This window comes from Budorcas taxicolor, chromosome 1 (assembly GCF_023091745.1).
Source record: "Budorcas taxicolor isolate Tak-1 chromosome 1, Takin1.1, whole genome shotgun sequence".
Taxonomy (NCBI): domain Eukaryota; kingdom Metazoa; phylum Chordata; class Mammalia; order Artiodactyla; family Bovidae; genus Budorcas; species Budorcas taxicolor.
This window is the reverse complement of record NC_068910.1, coordinates 46319329-46340443: the sequence shown is the minus strand read 5'-3', so window position 1 is coordinate 46340443 and position 21115 is coordinate 46319329. Positions and strand designations below refer to the sequence as shown.

The following is a 21115-nucleotide window of genomic DNA, read 5'->3' as shown; positions in this document are numbered from 1 at the left end:
GGCAGTGATTTCAGAACAGACATATCTACATAACATAAAGATGATGTTATGAAATGTTCACCATGTGAGGAATTGGTTGAAAGATATGAAGTTTACATAACAAAGTGGTATCTTGATCAAAATTAAGCAAAAGGATAAAAATTCCTCCAGTACATAAAGACAAAATTATGAGATGAATATAAAAAAAATAACACTGATGTAGAGAACATCAAAGTTATTTATTCCCTGCAAATCTCCAAAGGTAAAATCGATTTGTTTCAATCAACTGTCATAGGTAAAAATCATTTAGCACAGCCTGGCCATCAAATGACAGTAGCCTCAAAAAAGAAAAAAAAAGAGAGAGAGAGAAATCATGTGTGTGAATAACTACACTGACATAGTTTTCCCATTTAATGTTGATGGAAGTGAAAAATGTACTAGAATTGTTTTTGGATTACACTTTCCTTGAAGTTTGACCAAGTATCTAAGTAAAATGTCTCTTATACAACACATTTATTAACATAGACAGATGAAAAATGTGAATACAAACTCATGTTATTAATATGCATTAACTAATTACCATATTTTAATTGCACAACCTTTGAGTCAGGATGCTTAGTGTCTTTGTGAGAACAAACAAACAAACAAAAAAACAAACAAAACCTGAGCTGACTGGCTTTCAGATTTTTCAAAGTTTTATAAGCATCAAAATTTCATAGTGATCTTCCATAGTACCTCCAAACATCATAAGCACCTTCTGGTTTACTATTAATCACTGTTGGACTACTTGGTCAAAATATGAAACCTGAAACAGCTTCAGTCAAACTAGATTGCTGAAATAAAAATGGACAGCAGCTCCTGTTAAAATTAACAAATCAGGCACAAATTACAAAGGTATCCGTAGGCAGTAACACCCAGAAGGAAATCATCTTACCAATGAGCATGAACAAATGCACTTTGAAACATGGTATGACTCTTAAAAAGTAATGTTTAAATTGTTAAGTGACCCCAAAGCATATGAAGTGCCAAAGTATGCATCACTGATTGTGCAGCTAAGAAGCACATTCAAGGTCACACACCTCACGGGGAAAAAACACATCACTGAGGCAGATGTTTGAATCCACATAACGTGTAAACAAGTTGATGTGAGTGTACTAAGCTCAATTAATTGAAATAGAGGAGAATAGGGTTCCCAGAGTTTTATATACTTTCAGTTTTGTAACATCAAGAATAAGGCACTGGATTTTTAACGTCTGCTTTTATTTTTTTAAGTCACATGGGTGACTTTGTTTTTTACAAAGCAGTACACCAGTTTACTACAATTTTCATATGCTTTCCCCCTTCTCCCTGTATGCATTTATAGACATGCATATGTATGTATGTACGCATGTATGTGTATATAGATAGATAAGCACATGAAAGGAGAGGGGGAAGGAGGGAAGAAGGAAGGAAGGAAGGAAGGAGGGAAAGAAAGCAGTCTGCCATTCTAAACCTGCAATGACATCTAGTATCAATCATCCTGATTCACATTGCTTGGTCTTCTTAGCTGATTCAAACATTGCTCAGTTGTCTGAAGCTCACTCTCCGACAGATTCTTCAGGAAGAGCTCATGGGAACTGACCCCTTCCGTGCTCATACCTCTACCTGTAGTCCCTGTAACAGAACACCCAAGACACTGAATATAAAGTCCGTGGTGACAGACTCTCAGAGGAGCAGCTAAGACAGTGCTTAATTTTACTGAAGAGTTTCTCCTACAGCAATAATTACAGAAGTCCACACAAAAGAGTTGAGCCATAAGAATGCTCTCTCTTGCCAAAATAAAAGCGGGGGGAGGATTCTAAAATGTGCAGTAGTTAACTGCGGGAAAGCACTGGGGCACCTTCACATCATGGACCACCAGAACTCTTTAGAAACAATACTGAAGAGTTACACTGAGCTACACACACATTCCTAACATCACTAAAGAGACAAGTATGGACAAACAATCGATCTAATTTCAATAGATCGACCTAATTTCTGTAAAAAGATTCTAATAGCACGTGCATGTGGCAGCAGGGAAAAGGAAATATGTTAATGTATTAATACACATACAAACACACAATAAATATCAATTTGAAAAGTATCTACAAAATTTTGATGAGATTATTTTGGGAATATTAAGCATTTTACTCTTCTGTACCCTATATTCCATATATTCTGGATTTTCAATACTAAATCCTAAAATTCATAAGAGTTATAAACATGACCAAGGTCCGTCTAGTCAAGGCTATGGTTTTTCCTGTGGTCATGTATGGATGTGAGAGTTGGACTGTGAAGAAGGCTGAGCGCCGAAGAATTGATGCTTTTGAACTGTGGTGTTGGAGAAGACTCTTGAGAGTCCCTTGGACTGCAAGGAGATCCAACCAGTCCATTCTGAAGGAGATCAGCCCTGGGGTTTCTTTGGAAGGAATGATGCTAAAGCTGAAACTCCAGTACTTTGGCCACCTTATGTGAAGAGTTGACTCATTGGAAAAGACTTTGATGCTGGGAGGGATTGGGGGCAGGAGGAGAAGGGGATGACAGAGGATGAGATGGCTGGATGGCATCACCGACTCGATGGACGTGAGTCTGAGTGAACTCCAGGAGTTGGTGATGGACAGGGAGGCCTGGCGTGCTGCGATTCATGGGGTCGCAAAGTCGGACACGACTGAGCGACTGAACTGAACTGAATGAAAGAAAAGTTATGACCAACCTAGATAGTATATTCAAAAGCAGAGACATTATTTTGCCGATTAAGATCCATCTAGTCAAGGCTATGGTTTTTCCTGTGGTCATGTATGGATCCGAGAGTTGGACTGTGAAGAACGCTGAGCACCAAAGAATTGATGCGTTTGAACTGTGGTGTTGGAGAAGAATGTTGAGAGTCCCTTGGACTGCAAGGAGATCCAACCAGTCCATTCTGAAGATCAGCCCTGGGATTTCTTTGGAGGGAATGATGCTAAAGCTGAAACTCCAGTACTTTGGCCACCTCATGCGAAGAGTTGACTCATTAGAAAAGACTCTGATGCTGGGAGGGATTGGGGGCAGGAGGAGAAGGGGATGACAGAGGATGAGATGGCTGGATGGCATCACTGACTCGATGGACGTGAATCTGAGTGAACTCCGGGAGTTGGTGATGGACAGGGAGGCCTGGCATGCTGCGATTCATGGGGTCGCAAAGAGTCGGGACACGACTGAGCGACTGAACTGAACTGAATACAAATAAATCTAAGTGACATTAGCTACTTTTAGTTTCTAGATACTATGATTAAGGAGAATTGCAATGCCCTCATCCAGTATCTCTCTCCCTGGTAAAACATCAGGAAACGTGTTTACAGCACCCTCAAACTCCTCCAGCCCCAGATCTTTAAGATCAAACATTTGTACGCCATAAGAGCTTGGAAGAGACAGAAAAATAAAACCAGAAAATATACCAGGTATTTAAAAAATCAGTTTATATGGCACAAGACTGGTAAACAACCTCACACATAACTTACAAGGTTTTCTCTTGCCTGGGCATGGCTTCTGGAAGGTACTCATCCAGAGTCACTCAAGCAGTTCAAATGAAGGGTGAAAAGGTTATCAATTCCTTACATCTAGTGATGATTCAAGAACTACATATAAAATACTGTCTACCAAGGATTCTGAAAGTATCCTATGAAGAGTTTAATTTGTCCTTTTTCTCTTTTTTTGGAAACAGGGCAGAAAAACAGTTTTCATTTTTTGTTTTGCCCAATTTTTCTAATTACTAGAATATGCGGAATGCATGATTTGTAACAGAGAGAGCCCCCTCGTACCATGGCTGTGAACACTCACTTTCACATCACAGAGACTAGAACTAACACTCATTTTGATAAAGGAATCTTCTGCATTTAGCACATTATTGGCAAGCAGATCCTTTTGAAGATGACAACAAAATAAATCAAGCTCTGTGATGCACATGGCTGCTGAATAACGATCATCTAAGGACAATGATATCCAGGTAGCTAATGCAGGTGATACTGTAAAGTTAAATTCTTTCAACACACCAATGTCCATTCAAGAACATAAACATTATTCAGAAGGTAATAATTATACGACCTAATGAATCTACTGTAACATGAAAACATGGCTACAATTACATATTTCAAATGGAGAATCAGAGAGATTAATTACAAACCACACATGTGCGTGTTCGGTCATGTCCAACTCTTTGTGACCCCATGAACTGTAGCCTGCCAGGCTCCTCCTCCTTTCCAGGCAAGAATACTGGAGTGGGTAGCCATTTCCTCCTTCAGGGGATCTTCCCGATCCAGGGATCAAACCTGCATCTCCTGCATTGGCAGGCGGATTCTTTACCACTGAGCCACCTGGGAATCCTGACAAACTGCAAGTAACTATAAATCATAAATTATGCTGCTAATCAAGCAATCCTAAATGCTAGGTTTTATTGTATGATAAATATAGCATGTGTCTTAATGACTGCTGGTTAAATTACAAGTAAACAGTACTCTCATCGTCTACCTTTCTAGAGAATAATTTAGCATTATTTATGCACCAGCTTCGAAGTATGCATAACACCTGTGGTAACTGATTAGCAGTGGACACAAAGATGCATGGAAATAGGATGCTCACGGCATCAGCCTGAGTACAAACCACAAAGTCAGAGGCACATAGCTCAACAGTGGGAGAAGGGTTCAATTACCATACGCCACAAAATGAAAACTTATTTTTAAAATGTTCTTAGGGTGTATTTAAAGACAGATGCCTAACTATGATAAATCAACACACTTCAATCATAATTTTATAAATGTGTGCATAAAATACGTAGACATATGAACCGAAGACTAAAAGAGATAAACCTACATGGCAACAGTAATTAGCTCTGGGCAGTGAGATTATAGTCTATTTTGTTTTCTTCTTTTGGTTCTTCTAAATTTTCCGCAGTAAACAGTAATTTCTCTCACTTAAAAGGAATGGCAGGGGCCTCTTTTGGGGCTGAATTTCAACACAAAAATCTACCACAATACATAGGCAACAGTCCCCCAAATAGACAGGTGTGGTTCTTTCTTCCCATATCCAGCTGGAAGTGGTAAGCCTGGTATCTGTTCCTGGGCCTCTTCCTCTTCCACTCATTCTAGCCTATTAACAAGCAACGCCTGGAAAAAATACAATTACCAATAATAACCCCTAAAACACACACCTACATGCAAATATTTGTATTTTTCTTTTTCAAGTAAAAATAAAACTATGGCCACTGTGTCAAACCCCTAAGGGAAGCCAATATCACAGCCCTACATGAGCTGGATCTTCTTCCTACTTCCCTGCCTCTGTCTGCATCCCTTCCCCACTGCTCACTGTGGACAGCACTGCTGCTCTTCCTTCTCTTCCAGGGTCTCTCCAGGAATTCTCATATTTCAGGGAAGCTGAACTAAGTACAGAGACCTTCCTGCACATGTTCACACAGCACACTCTTTCTTGTCATTGAGGGCTCAGCTGGAACATCACCTCCTCAGAGAGGTTCTCCATGACTTCCCCCTGCCCTCCCCCAGCAAATGGTGTCTGGCTCCACCCCCTGCACACATCCCCCTGCAAGACATCTTGTCAACATCATCCTGTTCAATGTTCTTCAGAGCACTAACACTATCCGAAATTATTCTGTTTCTTGGCTTACTGTCTGGCCTGAGCATCAGCTTTAGCATTTATAACCTCCATCAACTTGACAAAATCACTCAAGGCGCTAAGTCTCATTTGAGAATAACCCAGGGTTACAAGTCATTAAGTGTCTAGTCTGTGATAAATGTTCAATATAATGGTAGATTGTTTTAATTAATGAAAAATAGAACCTTATCTTTTAAATGACAATTCACCGTATTTAAATGGACACAGATACATTTTAAAGACTACAGGACAAGACAGACAACATGTACAACGGTTAGAGGCCTCGGCACCTGAAGATGAGTATGTCAGTGAGTTTGCTGGGGTTTTACTCCGCCTCATACATCCCATACTGGGTGCTGGATAACGCAGCAGTCCAGAAACACCAATAGCACATGTGCAGGTATGAACACACACACACACACACACAAATACAGGGGAAACATCAGCTCTCTCAACCAGACACACACACACACATACACACACACACACACACACACACACACACACAAATACAGGGGAAACATCAGCTCTCTCAACCAGACAGACAGACAGACACACACACACACACACACACAAATACAGGGGAAACATCAGCTCTCTCAACCAGACACACACACACACACACAAATATAAAGGAAACATCGGCTCTCTCAAGCCAGAAGATTGGGAAAGGGACAGCCTGGAAAGCCCAAAAACATTCAGACAATAGCTACTTTACTTCAGCCAAGCACCATGAAAAAACCATGGCCCTTTCAGCAAAGGGCAAGAGGGGAGCCTAGACTCCCACCCTCATGTGACTCTAACAAGGCATCCAACATTCCTCCCTGCCAGGGAAACAGAAAGGACCACAAGGAGAGCTGGGACTTTCAGCCCAACCCAGCAATAACAAGCCCCCCTGGCCCCAACCATGGTATCAGCAGAGATACTGATGGGATGCTCAGACCTCCACCCATATTCACACCCATGTTCCTCTCCCCACTCCTGCTGAGACGGCATCATGAGAGGCTGGTGAGAGGCCTCCGCCTTTGCCACGTTCTGCTAGGAATGGGGCGCCCACCTGTACCCAACCAGTGTCAGTGGAAGAGCAATGAGGAGCTCTTCCCCCCACTAGCCAGGAAGGCATCAGAGAAGGTGGTGGGAAGCCTGGGTTCCCACCCCTGCCCATCAGGAAGGAGGAGCTCCACCACGTCACTGGGGTGTCAGCAGAAGCCCACAGGGTAATCTGGGCTTCCACACCAACAGGGGAGGAACAAAGCAACGCCACCCTTCCTCTGCCAGTTCAGTGTCAGAGGAGACCCACCGAAGCAGAGATTTCAATAAAACCCAACAGCCAAAATGTACAGTTGATACAGAGCTTCCATTTAACAAGATGACAGAGTTCTGGAGCTCTGTTTCACAACAATGCAAATATACTTAACACTACCAACTACACCTAAGAATGGTTAAGAGAGTAAATTTTATGTTTTTTACCGCAATTTTAAAAATTTAAGTAACAATACTAATTAAATTCAAAAGATTATTTCTCAACACAGGTTATTATTCAATCATTAAGATACATGGAATATTAGTTAAACATTATAAAATAAATATAAAATCATTTAATTAATGCATATTATTTCACTACCTTTGTGAAATACCGTATTTTAAACTCAATCAATCCATGCCTGTGTGGAGAAAAATAAACTACAAAACGCTCAGCCTCTCTTAACACAATTTACACAGCAAAACTACTCAAATGGTACTCTCTCTAATACAACGATAACAACCTTCAATGACTTGGTAAATTAAATACCAAAAAATTAGATACACAAACTATACTTTCTGTGAGGCTCAAATTTCTTAGCAGAATCGAAATCAGACTAATAAAAGCCAAGAACTGGTTTGCTCTCTGTTTTGACTTTTAAGATCAAGTTTACTATGTAAACATGACAATTATTCATCATAGAAATTTTTAGCTTTATAAAAAATCAAATTTAACGCATTGCATTTCATGCAGAAGAACCATGGCAAACACTATATTTAAGTGGCCCCATTCCACACTTCTTAGCCATGTTACCTGCTGAGAATGTTTCAGAACACTCTAATTTGACAGCTATTATCCCTCAGAAAAAGTTAGATAATTGGTCCAATAAGTGTAAAGAACATTGCATACTACATCACCCTTAGGAAGATTCATAACACACATGAGCAACTGAAAAACTGGGAAAGGTTGTACAAGTGAAAATCTCTCTCTGACTCACTGCTTTCCAAATGTGTGTATGTAGCCATGGTCCACAATTTTCATCTGCTAACACCTCACTGGACACTAATGTTCAAGGGCAGGACTTCTCCAACCATAACCTTCCACCCAATCCTCTAGAGACCTCATTAAAATGTCAGCTCGGATTCGGCAGGTCAGGGTCTGATTCGGCCTGATTCGGCTCTGATTCGGCCTGAGGGTCTGCGGATCCGAAACGCTCACAGGTGATGCCAACGTTTCTGGCTCAGGGATCGCTCCTGAGTAGGCGGCTAGAGAAGATACTGAGGACAGTTACAGCAGAGTTCTTTGTAGCTGTGTGGTTTTGTGATGTGAACTGAACACTTACAGACTCTACAGTGCATAAAATACAGGTATATCAAAGGATTAGAAGGAGACGAAGTTAAAAACAAGAGAAGGGGTGCTCTGGAGGTTCAGTGTGCTGGCGGAGTATCAGGACAAGGAAAGGAACAAAAAATGAGTCAGGGTGAGCAGAGAATATAAAGGGACCCCTCCAAAAGGCAGGCAAAGGACATGGGAAGAGAGACGGGGGCTGAGGACAAAGAGCCATGAGAAATATTAGCATGGGGGAAGGATCCATAAATTTTCTAACTTTTCATTACTAAAATGGGACAAGTCGGCAGAGCCATTTACCAGATTTCTATTTTAATCACTAAAAGACTTTTATAACATCTTCAGATGAATGGCCTGTGGTACAGAGGTTTGGCAAATTCAAAAGGGCCCCCTCGAGATGAAAAATAAATTCCACAGAGATATATTGCTTATGGGGCCACTAAAATCGCAGGAGAAAACACCCATTTTTTAAGCGGAATCACAGGTCAAACCTTTTCTTGGATTAGCCTCTGAAGATGAATCCCACAGGACAGCATTGCACTGAATAAGGTCAGCATGTACTGCTGGACTTTGCAGATGGCAGAGGCCAGGGAGTTTATTACCGAGGTCAGTCCCACCTTCTCAATCACATTCTGGAAGGCAGTAGGAGAATGGCGAGTGATTCTACACAAGGCCTGCAGCGAGAGGAGAACAGATACGTTAGAAGACTCCAAGGGCGTGAACCAACCCCTAGAAAGAGAGCAAATACTTCTGTGAAAAGGAGAAAAAGGTGCTCAACTTGCTCCTTCATCACTTATCTTGGCATAAGTAATCTGAACAATTTAGACACACTTAAAATTAAAACAATAATCCAACTTCCAATAAAAATTTAAGTTGGGAAACATAGGGCAGAGAGGGAAGTGGGAAGGGGGTTTAGGATGGAGAGGACACATGTATACCTATGGCTGATTCATACTGATGCATGGCAAAAACATCACAATTGAAAGGTACTTATCTTTCACTTAAAATAGAAAATTAATAAATTTTTAAAATTTAAGTTATAAAACATTAGAAGATCTTACAAAAATCATGTACGTTATGCTGCTGCTGCTGCTAAGTCGCTTCAGTCATGTCTGACTCTGTGTAACCCCACAGATGGCAGCCCTTCAGGCTCCCCCATCCCTGGGATTCTCCAGGCAAGAATACTGGAGTGGGCTCCCATTTCCTTCTCCTATGTACATTATAAGTTAACTAAAATGATAAAGGTTTTTCTGTATAGACTCATAAATTACTTTAAGCAATGAAAACATTAAGATAAGCTTTCCATATGTAGACACTAAATTAAAGGCTGAAGAAATTGTCATAAAAGTAAATATTTAACATTTATTGTTTAGTATGTGAAGAACACGATCTGAGAATATCCAAAGACTATTTCACTTAATTCTCCCAAATAACATTTGAAAGGTATTATTATTAGCCCCATTTTATAGATCATAAAACTAAGGGACAGAGTATTTAAGTAATTTGCTCAAAGGCATAATTTGCTAGCAAGTGGCAAAGATAGAAGTCAAACCAAAGTAATCAAGACCCCTGAGCTAGTTCTCAAGTTCTCATAGACTATTAAAGATGAAATTTACAATTAACAAACTAGAAGAATTTGATAAGTATTGTAATGGAAGTGGGCTCAATTACGCTTGGAAAAGCACGAAAAGTTAAGTCAAAAAAAGCTACAGAAGGAGGATGATAACTGAGTCAGTTTTTGAAGGTCAGCGGGAAGTGGACAGGTGGAAAAGTAGATGAGACAATTCTAGCCAGAGAGAAGAGAACAAGTATTCACACGGAGACATGACGATGCAGAGAGAGCAGGTTCTAGGAAGGGCAAGCTGTCTGATGCAACTCTCAGGGGAAGAAGAGACAGCGGGAGCGGGAAAGAGGGGGAAAGGACGACTCACATGCTGAAGAGACTATCTTTTCCCATTCTTGCCTCCCTTGCTGAAGATTAATTGACCACAGATGCATAGGTTTAATTTCAGGCTCTGTGTGCCACTTGATCTGTATGTCTTGTTTTTGTGCCAATACCACACTGTTTTGATTAATGTAGCTCTATAATACAGTCTGAAGCCTGGGAGGGTGATACCTCCAGCTTCATTATTTTTTTCTCAACATTGCTTTGGCAATGAGGGCTCTTCTGTAGTTCCACAAATTTTAGGATTATTTGTTCAACTTCTATGAAAAATGTCATGGGTATTTTGATAGGAATTACATTAGATCTATGGATTGCTTTGAGTAGTATGGCCATTTTAACAATATTAATTCTTCTAATCCAAGAGCATGGGATATCTTTTCCATGTCTTCCAATCCTCTTCAGTTTCCTTCACCAGTGTTTTATAGTTTTCAGAGTGGAGGTCTTTCACCTCCATAATTAAATTTATTCCAAGGTATTTTAGTCTTTTTGATGTGATTTAAAACAGGATTTTTAAAAATTTCTGTTTCTGACAGTTCACCATTAGTGTATAGAAAAGCAACAAAGTTCTGCCTATTAATCTTGTATCCTGCATCTTTGCTGAATTCATTTATCAGTTCTAATGTTTTGGGTTTTTTTGTGTGTGGAGACTTTAGGTTTTTCTATATGAAGCATCATGTCATCTGCAAATAGTGACAGTTTACTTTTTCCTTTCCAATTTGGATGCCTTTTATTTTCCTTCTCTGACTGCTGTGGCTAGGACTTCCAATACAATGTTAAATAGAAGTGATGAGAGTGAGCATCCTTGTCTGGTTTCTGAATTTAAAGGAAAAGCTTTCAGCTTTTCACCACTGAGTATGATGTTAGTGTGGATATGTCAAAAATAGCCTTTATAATGTTGAGATATGTACCCCCTATAACCACTTTAATGAAAGTTTTTAGCATGAATGGATACTGAATTTTGTCAAGTGCTTTTTCTGCATCTATTGAGATAATCACATGATTTTTATTATTCCTTTTGTTAATATGATGTACCTGACTGACTGATTTGCAAATGTTGAACCATCCTTGGATCCCTAGAATAAATCTAACTTGATTATGGTGTATGATCCTTTTTATATATTGTTGGATTTGTTTTGCAAATATTGTGTTGAAAATTTCTGCATCAATGGTTCATCAAAGGTATTGACCTGGCATTTTTATTTCTGTAGTGTCTTTGACTGGTTTTGGAATCAGGCTTAAGTGGACTTGTAGAATGAGGTATCACCTCACACCTATCAGAATGTCTATCATCAAAAAGTCTACAAATAACAAGTGCTGGAGAAAATGTGGCAAAAAAGGAACCCTTGTACACCGGTGGTATAAATGTAAATTGGGGCATTCACTATGGAAAACAGTATGGAAGTTCCTCAAAATTCTAAAAACAGAACTACTATTTGGCCCTGCAATTCCACTCCTGGGTATATATCTAGAAAAAAAATGAGTACATTAATTTGAAAAGACAGATGAGCCCCAGTGTTTGTAACAGCACTATTTAAAACACCAAAGTTATGCAAGCAACCCCCCAAAAAGATAAGTCGATAAAGAAGATGTAGTGTACACACACACACACACACACACACACACACAAGGATGGAGTATTACTCAGCCATACAAAAGGAGGAAATTCTGACATTTGCAGCAATGTAGATGGATCTAGAGAATATTACGCCTAGTGAAATATATTTGACAAATACTGTATGATACCACTTATATGTAGAATTTTTTTACAGTAATACGAACAACTGTGCACAGGAAAATAGAAACAGACTCACAGATATTGAAAACAAACTACTGGTTACCAGAGAGGACAGAGAAGTGAGGGGTAAGTTAGGGGTATGAGATTAAGAGACACAAAGTCACGTATAAAACAGATAAGCAGTAAGGACACACTTAGAACACAGGAAATGATAGCTATTATCTTGTAATAGCATTTAATGAAGTATGCTGCGATTTGCAGGGTCGCAAAGAGTCGGACACGACTGAGCGACTGAACTGAACTGAACTGAATGTGTAGAAGTACTGAATCGCTATGCTGTATGTGCATGTCTGCATGGTAAATCGCTTCTGTTGTGTCCAGCTCTTTGCAACCCTATGGATTACAGCCCGCCAGGTTCTTCTGTCCATGGGATTCTCCAGGCAAGAATACTGGAGTGGGTTGCCATGCCCTCCTCCAGGGAACCTTCCCAACCCAGGGATGGAACTCATACCTCTTACACTTCCTGTACTGACAGGCAGATTTTTAACCACTAGCGCCACCTGGGAAGCCCCACTATGCTGTACGCATAAAACTGATATAACATTGTAAATCAACTATACTTCAATTAAGAAAACAGAATTGTTCCATTATTTCAGTATCATCTCAAATATTATTTAATTCTTGGATTAAAAAAAAAAGGCATTCTAAATGGAGTCCCTAAAGATCATGCTACAATTTGAATTTTTTAAGGAAATTTAGAGATCTCCCTTAAAGTGACTTAAAGACAGTGAACAGTAATTATCATTAGCACTGTAACAATTCCTGGGAGAAGCTTTCAAACTAATACTGACTTGTTATTGATATAAAATATCTACCCAACCATATGGGTTATTTCTTGATGCAAGATTTGTCCAAATTACTTCTAAGTGTATTCAAAGTAATATGAGGGCAACTGTAAGGTCCGGTCTTCAGAAAGGCACTAAAATGCCTAACTTATCTTCCATATGGAAAAACTCATGCAAGAAATAACCTTTAATTCGTCACTTCTGGATATAAAACACAGTTGAGAGTTCACAGAGGCTTAAGATCATATGAGTACTTGTATTCCTCAAATAAAAAAAAATTAAATCTCAATTTTGATTTTCAGTGATCTGTTGTTTAAAATCTTTGCTTATTGAAACAGAGTTTGAAATTACATTTTATAGCTGTAAAGAACATTTTCAGTTCAAAATTCACTACAAAATTTACCTCAAAAAGGACATTATGTTATCTCCAGTTTTTTCATTAACTTTTTTTTAATTTAAGGATAATTGCTTTATAGTATTGCATTGGTTTCTACCAAACATCAACACAAATCAGCCATAGATTTACTCATGTTTTCCAGAATTTTTAACCATCTATTTATTAAAGCAATGTCTAAGAAAGAGACTAATTTGGAAGTGAAGGCTGCATACCTATTAGAACCATGAACAGAATCCCCGTGGAATAAGTTTAAGAACCATTTCTTTTCTGTCCCGTGAATGATTTTTTTCTATGTCATATCAAAATTACCTTGGGGACCTCTTCAATCTCTACACACTCTCATCTGACCTCTGAGACCTTAAGCTGCATGGGAAAGGGGCAGCGGGTGGAGAGAGAGGAGAAGCAGTCAGTGTTGTTGAAAGTTCTCCTGAACCACCACCCTGAAACACTCTGCTTTGTCACTCTTCCTCTCAGCATGCCAGGAATTATTAATAGCCCAATCACCTCCCTCAACTGGAGCCATTCTATTCAATCTAACTCTAAAGGTTTCTCTGGTTCCCACTGTGGTTCATATAGAGATTCCCTACAAACTTAATAAATCCAGAAAGTCTCTTATCCATTCAACACATTTCCCAAGTCAGGCCCAACCAATCAACCACCAATCCCTAAGCAATGGATGCCATTCCTGAGGGGGAAGGATTAATTAGCCATCTTTCACGCTACACCCAGGGCAGTGTTTTCCAAGAGCTTCAAGGCCTAGGGCAGCGGTTCTCAAACTTCAATAGGCATTAGAAGTGTTTGTTAGAATGCAGATTACTGGGCCTCTTCCTTCAGAGATTCTGAGACAGCAGCTCTGGGTCAGGGTCCAAAAACCCATGTTTCTTACAAATTTCTAGTTTACTTAATGATGCTCATCTGAGGACCACACTGGCATAGGGGACTCTATGGGGCCAAGAGATGATAGGTCAGTCTGGGTGAAAGATGGTGGTGGCCTGGATTTCAGGGGTAACAACAGAGCTGCAGAGAGAGGCACACAGTCCTGGGCTGTACTTGTGAATCACAGTCAAAGGAGAGGTTGACTAGCTGGATGTAAACAGCAAAGGGGAAGGAAATAACATCTAGCCCTTTGTTTTCCTTCATCTATCTTCCCTTTCCTTCCCTTCCCAAAGACAATACATCAGATTCTGAGGAAAGGGGGCAGACACGGGAATGGGGGCATCCGCTCATGGAGCCCAGGAAGTGGAGCGGCGGAGGCAAGGCAGGAGGATGACAATACAGAGGAGGAGGCCAGAGGGGATGGAGTCTGCTGCGCTGAATAAATGAGCTGAACAGGTCAATAAATGCACCGAGAATAATGGGAACCAGGTTTCTGTTCAAGAAGGGATTTACAGATACAGAAAATGGGAGGTCCAGAAAGAATTCTAATATATTGGATTAACATCAGAAGCATCAGTATGAACGCATGAGTTTTGTTCCAAATACCTACAATGATAAATGTAGGAATAATTCTATGTATGTGTGAATATGTGCACACGTGTGGTTTAGTCGCTCAGTTGTGTCTGACTCTTGGAGACCCCATGGATTGTAGTCCGCCAGGCTCCTCTGTCCATGGAACTTTCCAGGCTAGAATACTGGAGTGGGTAGCCATTGCCTTCTCCAGGGGATCTTCCTGACCCAGGGATCAAGCCCATGTCTCCTGCATCGGCAGGCAGTTTCTTTACTACTGCGCCACCTGGGAAGCTCCATATGTATATATGGGTACATACACTTTTTTTCTATCTCTGAATACTTAGAAGGCCTGAAAACAATAAAACCCCAAAGCAGTAAGCACATCACCCAGACTGTGGGTTCTAAACATCAAAGCTTCCTTGGAGAAATGATTGGTTCCAGGGTTGGCAGAGTGAAAACACGAAAGTAGTCCAAAAACTGCATGGTTTCAGAAAGGAATTAAGTGATCAAACAATGACAGAAATAGATCAACAGGACACAAAAGCCAGCTTGGAGGGCTTCTAGCATGATCCAAGCATTCAAACAACACATAGTAATAGTGGTAACAGTAATATGACATTGCACTTCATCAAATAAAACGGGCATCCCTGACCATAATGATACAAATACACGCATATATGAGAGAGAAGGGACAGCGCATCCTTACAATAGAATTCCAACCAATACCAAAGGCCTATTTTTGCACTGCTCTTAAGTACAATGTGCATTTTACATTTTTAACGGGTTATAGAAAACAAACAGAAAAATAAAACAGAATATGGGACCTAGGGAGGTGGGATCGGGTTGGGTAGAAAGGAGGCCCAGGAGGGAGAGGATATATGTATACATACAGCTCAGTTTGTCATACATCAGAAACTAACACAACATTATAAAGCAATCATACTCCAATAATAACAAAGTTTAAAAAAAAAAAAAAGAATATGGAACAGAGACTGTATGTGGCCACCAAAACCCAAGGTACATACTATCTGGCCCTTTATAGAAAATATTTGCCAACTTCTAATATACAAGGAATGAAACAACTAGATAACCATCATATGGCAACCGTCACAGAGGCATCTGGTCCAGGTAGGGATCCTCAACGGTGCCAAGGAGGTTCAATGGGAGAACACTAGACAGACCCAGGTTGAGCCTTACCCTAAAAAATACAAGCCCCACACCCTTTAAACTCATAAATGACATGAAGTTCCCAGAAAGGCTGAGAAACTGTCTCAAATTAAAGGAGACTAAAGAAATAGGAAAACAATATATTAACACATTACTGAATATGATCCTAGGGCACAAAAGAAGAAAGAGACATTTCGGGGGAAACTGGCAAAATTTCAGTGAAAAATTAATAATTTAGATGAATGTTGAGAACAAAATATAAGAAGCCCAAGATCAAAGAGTGAAGCTTACCGTGTCAGATGAAGAAAGTGCTAGAAGGTGTGGGACTTTGGTGGAAACAACTGCAAAGAACTTTGCCAAGAAAAGAAACCATGCTGAGCATAAAGATAAAAATGATAACATAAACCCAATTAAAGCAAGACAGGTTGGTGGGTTTTTTTTTTAAGTCCAGGATTAAAATGAAGGCCTTAAGTAAGATATGACTCAAAGATGCCTTGAGAAAGTTCACTGGTATACTCTGAAACTGACAGTTTCTTCGTAATTACTAATATCACAACTTGGGGAGGGAATTCTAACAATGTGAAGCTCGTGAAGCAGGTGTCCTTTGTTTAAAGACATTCAGCGAGCAGAATTGTTAGCCCATGATCTTCAAAATAACATGGTAAATAAAAGAACTAAAAAATATCCATCAGAGGCTGCGCTGATGGCTCAGTGGTAAAGAGTCCGCTTGCCCATGCAGGCGACAAGGGTGCAATCCCTGATCCAGGGCGATGCCACATCCCACGGAGCAACTAAACCCATGTGCTGCAACCACTGAGCCCAGGAACTGCAGCTCCTGGAGCCCATGCCCTAGAGCCTGTGCTGCACAAGAGAAACTGCTGCAGTGAGAAGCCTGGGCACCACAACTAGAGAGGAGCCCCTGCTCGCCACAGTGAGGGAAAGCCAGCCTGGACAACAGCCAAAAAGAAACACAATTATAAAAATACATATGGCCATCAACAGCCACAGGATTTAGCGATATGCAAGTCTTTCAAGACGTCAGCAAGACTAGGTTCATTCACATTTTCAGGACAGATAAAGCAGGCCCAAAAGGAGCATTTGTGGCAAAAAAAAAAAGAAAAAAAAAAACCTTTCCAAGAAGTATGGCTGGGGTGATAGCAGAACAGATGGAGGTACACCCTAGAAAACTTTGGATATGTTTTTATGTGGGATTTTTTGTTTAATTGGGGTAAAGAATACATGAGTGCTAATTAATAAGATTTAGTAGACAAGGAGAGGTTAAAGATTTAGGAAAGAGCAAAAATAACCATTTGACTGAAGATTCTCAAGAACAGATAGAAGAATCATGGAGAAGTTTCTCTGAGAGGAGAAGGGGCAGCTCATCAGTTGTAGAAGGAAGGGAAGAACTGAGGCAGGACAGGGATGGAGGCAATCAGGTCCACAGACGCGGAAGACGGACACAGGGATAATTCCCACTGGACGTCTCTGTGGTTATCTGGGAAGTACGGGGGAAGTCACTTACTGAGAATGAAGGAGGGAAAAATGTCGAAATGGAGGCTTAAGGAATAAAGATAAGGTCTGAAACTTGGCACAGCAAGAAGCACAAGGATGAGTCAGCTTGAGAAATACAGGGAGGGTACCAGATAACACTGAGAGCCCAGATAAGACTGGTGATCAAAAAGAACATTTAAATAAATCCTGAGAAAGGCTTGAAGCATTTTCACTGACCCTTATATTGATACAACCAGGTTAACACATCTGCATACATAATTACCTTTTACACCAAGTCGTTATAACCATGGAAGTGAAGTAACAGACAATCAGGATACAAAAACTACAAAATCATAGACGCCTGAACTTTAACATGAATTCATTTGAACCATATGACAAACCCACTGGACATAAAATCTGAAAGAGGGAGCTAACAAAAACAGTCAAGGAACACTAAAAATACACCAGACCGAATGCTATACCCAACCCACTACTGCAGCTTTCCACTATCACCTCCAAATAGTTTTTGGAATCCTAGTGTCAGGATCATACAAGACCCTTTCGGAATGTCCCAACAGTCCTCTTGCCTCAGGAGAAAAATCAAATTACTGTTCTCACCAACTGCCACTCTTGAGATTTCCACCTATTCAATGAAATTCACTCTATGTTTAGCACAGTTCTTCAAATTTGGTATTTAAATACATGCAAATATATCCCTCAAAGACGCTCCATCTTACCGATATCGCGGTTATCCTAAGAGAATCAACTGTGGAATGTTTGAATAGGTACCATAAAACAGGCCCAATTTCCCCAGTAATAAAGCCCTGGGCCTGAGCAGAAAACGTAGTGCAGACATTTTCAATAATCTTTGCTGCCATGTGATTCACAACACGTTCCTCCTACAGAGAGAGAGAACACAAGGAGAAAATTAAATAGGTATTATTAATATTTAGGATGACAAACATATACACATCATTTCTTCATAACCATTGCTTTATAAATAAAGACCTGACACCAAGACCATCACCTTTAGGTGTTTCTGGAGGTGTGGTCATTTTTTCAGGCTACTATGGAACCATTACATTTGGTTGAGCGTTAAACATAGTTGAAAATAATTCTACATATATTGTTGTTGCTGCTGTTGTTTAGTTGCTAAGTTGTGTCCGACTCTTTTGTGACCCCACAGACTGTAGCTTGCCAGGTTCCCCTGTCTGTCCATGGGATTTCCCAGGCAAGAATACTGGAGTGGCTTGCCATTTTCTTCCCCAGGGGATATTCCTGACCCAGGGATCGAACCCACACCTCCTACATTGCAGGTAGATTCTTTACTGCTGAGCCACTAGGGAAGACCCTAATTTTCTACATATTTCCATAAAAAGGCTGAAATAATCTAGAAAATACACATAATAACTTATAGTATAACAAAAACTTGACGATGATTTTAAAATCATAAGGAGTATGCAGAACAATCATCAGAAGTTACTCTGGGCTGGAAATAATTAGCTAAAGACCACCTAAATTCAGGGCATCAAGGAAAGTCCTAAGAAAGAAATTGCTCCAGTGGTGTGACCAAATTCACCTCAACTAAAGGCTGTACTATATTGTCCTAATAATGCTTAAAAGTCTCAAAAAGGATCAAGCTATTTCCAGGTAACTTAAATGAATTCAAGAAAAAGCACAAAAACACTTAAAAGACTTAAAAAAAAAAAGTACAAAAGTACTTAAAAGACTTAAAATGCCCAACAACATAAAAATCACAATATTTGACATCTGATTAAATTCATACACACAGAGCAGGAAAATATGACTCATAAGAGAAAATTCAGTGATAGAATAAGAAAAAAGCATTTAAATGGCTATTATAAATACAGTACATATACTGAAGAAGAAAGAAGCATGTTAAGAATGAAAGAAATAGATTTAAAAATGACCCAAGTCAGAAGAGTAGAGATTATAATGTTTAATATGAGAAATACACTGAATTGGAATAACATCAGACTCTGCAGACTCAATGACTAGAGAAGATTAGTGAAGACATAGCAATTAGCAAAAAAAAAGAAAAAGTCAGAATACAGGAGTGAGTTGCCACGCCCTCCTCCAGCCTATCTTCCCAACCCAAAGATCAAAACCGCGTCTCCTATGGCCCCCTGCATTAGCAGACGGGTGCTTTACCCCTTGGTGCCACCTAGGAAGCCCAATCTAAGAAACTCAATGAACCTCAAGAGGAAGAAAGAAGAATAACATCAAGGTACATCATAATAAGAAAGCTGAACACCAAAGAACTGATGCTTTTAAACTGTGGTGTTGGAGAAGATTTGAGAGTCCCTTGGACTGTAAGGAGATCAAACCGGTCAATCCTAATGGAAATCAGTCCTGAATATTCATTAGAAGGACTAATGCTGAGGCTCCAATACTTTGGCCACCTGATGCAAAGAACTGACTCATTGGAAAAGACCCTGATTCTGGGAAAGACTGAAGGCGGGAGGATAAGGGGACGACAGAGGATGAGACGGTTGGATGGCATCACCGACTCGATGGACATGAGTTTGAGTAAGCTCTGGCAGTTGGTGATCGACAGGGAAGCCTGGCGTGCAGTCCACAGGGTCAGAGAGTCCGACACGACTGAGCGACTGAACTGAACGTCATAATCAGACTGCTAAAAAGCAATAATAAAGAGAAACTTGTAGAAACAGTGACAGCAAAAGGACATATGGAGACTGTCTAACACACTACCTAACAAAGGTAAGGCTGATGGGAGACTTCTCATCAGAAACCACGCAAACCAGAACACAGAGGAACAACGCCTTTAAAGCACCAAAAGAAAAAGAAGTAACCATCAACCTATAAATGTGTACCCAACAATAACACCTTTCAAAACAGGTTGGTAAAAGGTACAAACTTTCACCTATAAGATGAATACGGTCTGGAGGTCTAATGCAAAACAATGTGACTCTAGTTGCTAACACTATACTGTATAATTGAAATTTGCTAAAAGAGGAGAATTTAAATGTTCTCACTTCTACCACCCAAAAAAGGTAACAGGATAAAATATGAGATGATTGATGTGTTAACTCAATAGGGGAATGTATGCATCTACCACAGTGTATGCACGTATCAAATCATCACTTTGTACACTTTATTTTCCCCCTAATTATACATACATACCGAGTCATGAGAGAAGTCTCAACAAATTCCAAAGACTTCAAATCATACACACACCATTCCCTCTATCCACAATACCATGAAGTTAAACATAATAATAAAAAGATTTTTTTAAAGATAGGTATTAAATGAGAAAGACACAGAAGAGCTATAGAATTTGTTCAGTCTACAAAGCATATAATGGGATAAAACAGTTAAAGGAACATGAAAATTTACGCAGAAGTCCAACCAGTGTAAACTGTACAGCCCTGTGGAGCTTCCCCCCTAAGATTATCTGCCACAGGAGAAGAGGAGGTGCAAACCTCCCTCTGGCAGTGAGCACACCACACTTCGTGCCTCTGACCTCACCAAGAGTCAGGAAACTGATCAACTCCCTGAACTCAGAAAAACACTCAGGACTGCTTCCTTATGCCATTCTCAAAGGTTCGCTTTAAGACACAGTAGGCAACTCCATACTTGGTAAGCCCTACTGCCTTCTACTAACATTAGCATTCCAAATATGATGAACAGTGATATTAAAAAGAAAAACACACACAAAAAGGCTGCATCCTTCCTATTCCCCATACACACTGCCCACTTTCACTATATAAAGGCAAGGGGAATGGTGCGTACCTACAGAGAACCCGATGTCAATGGCACACGTGTTCTTTATTAGGAAAATTAAACTTAAAACTGTGACAGTAACAAAAACAGAAAA

The 21115-nt window shown here is 39.9% G+C and overlaps 1 protein-coding gene across 1 annotated transcript in view; it reads right to left on the bottom strand.

The window, feature by feature from the left end:
- Positions 1-21115, bottom strand: part of ULK4 (unc-51 like kinase 4) — a 487906-nt gene that overhangs the window by 375997 nt on the left and 90794 nt on the right. The window contains exons 19-20 of the mRNA XM_052660763.1: positions 17994-18155; positions 8719-8901 (exon numbers count right to left, since the gene is read on the bottom strand). Coding sequence (XP_052516723.1) covers positions 8719-8901; positions 17994-18155 — 345 coding nt within the window. The remainder of the gene's footprint in view (positions 1-8718; positions 8902-17993; positions 18156-21115) is intronic.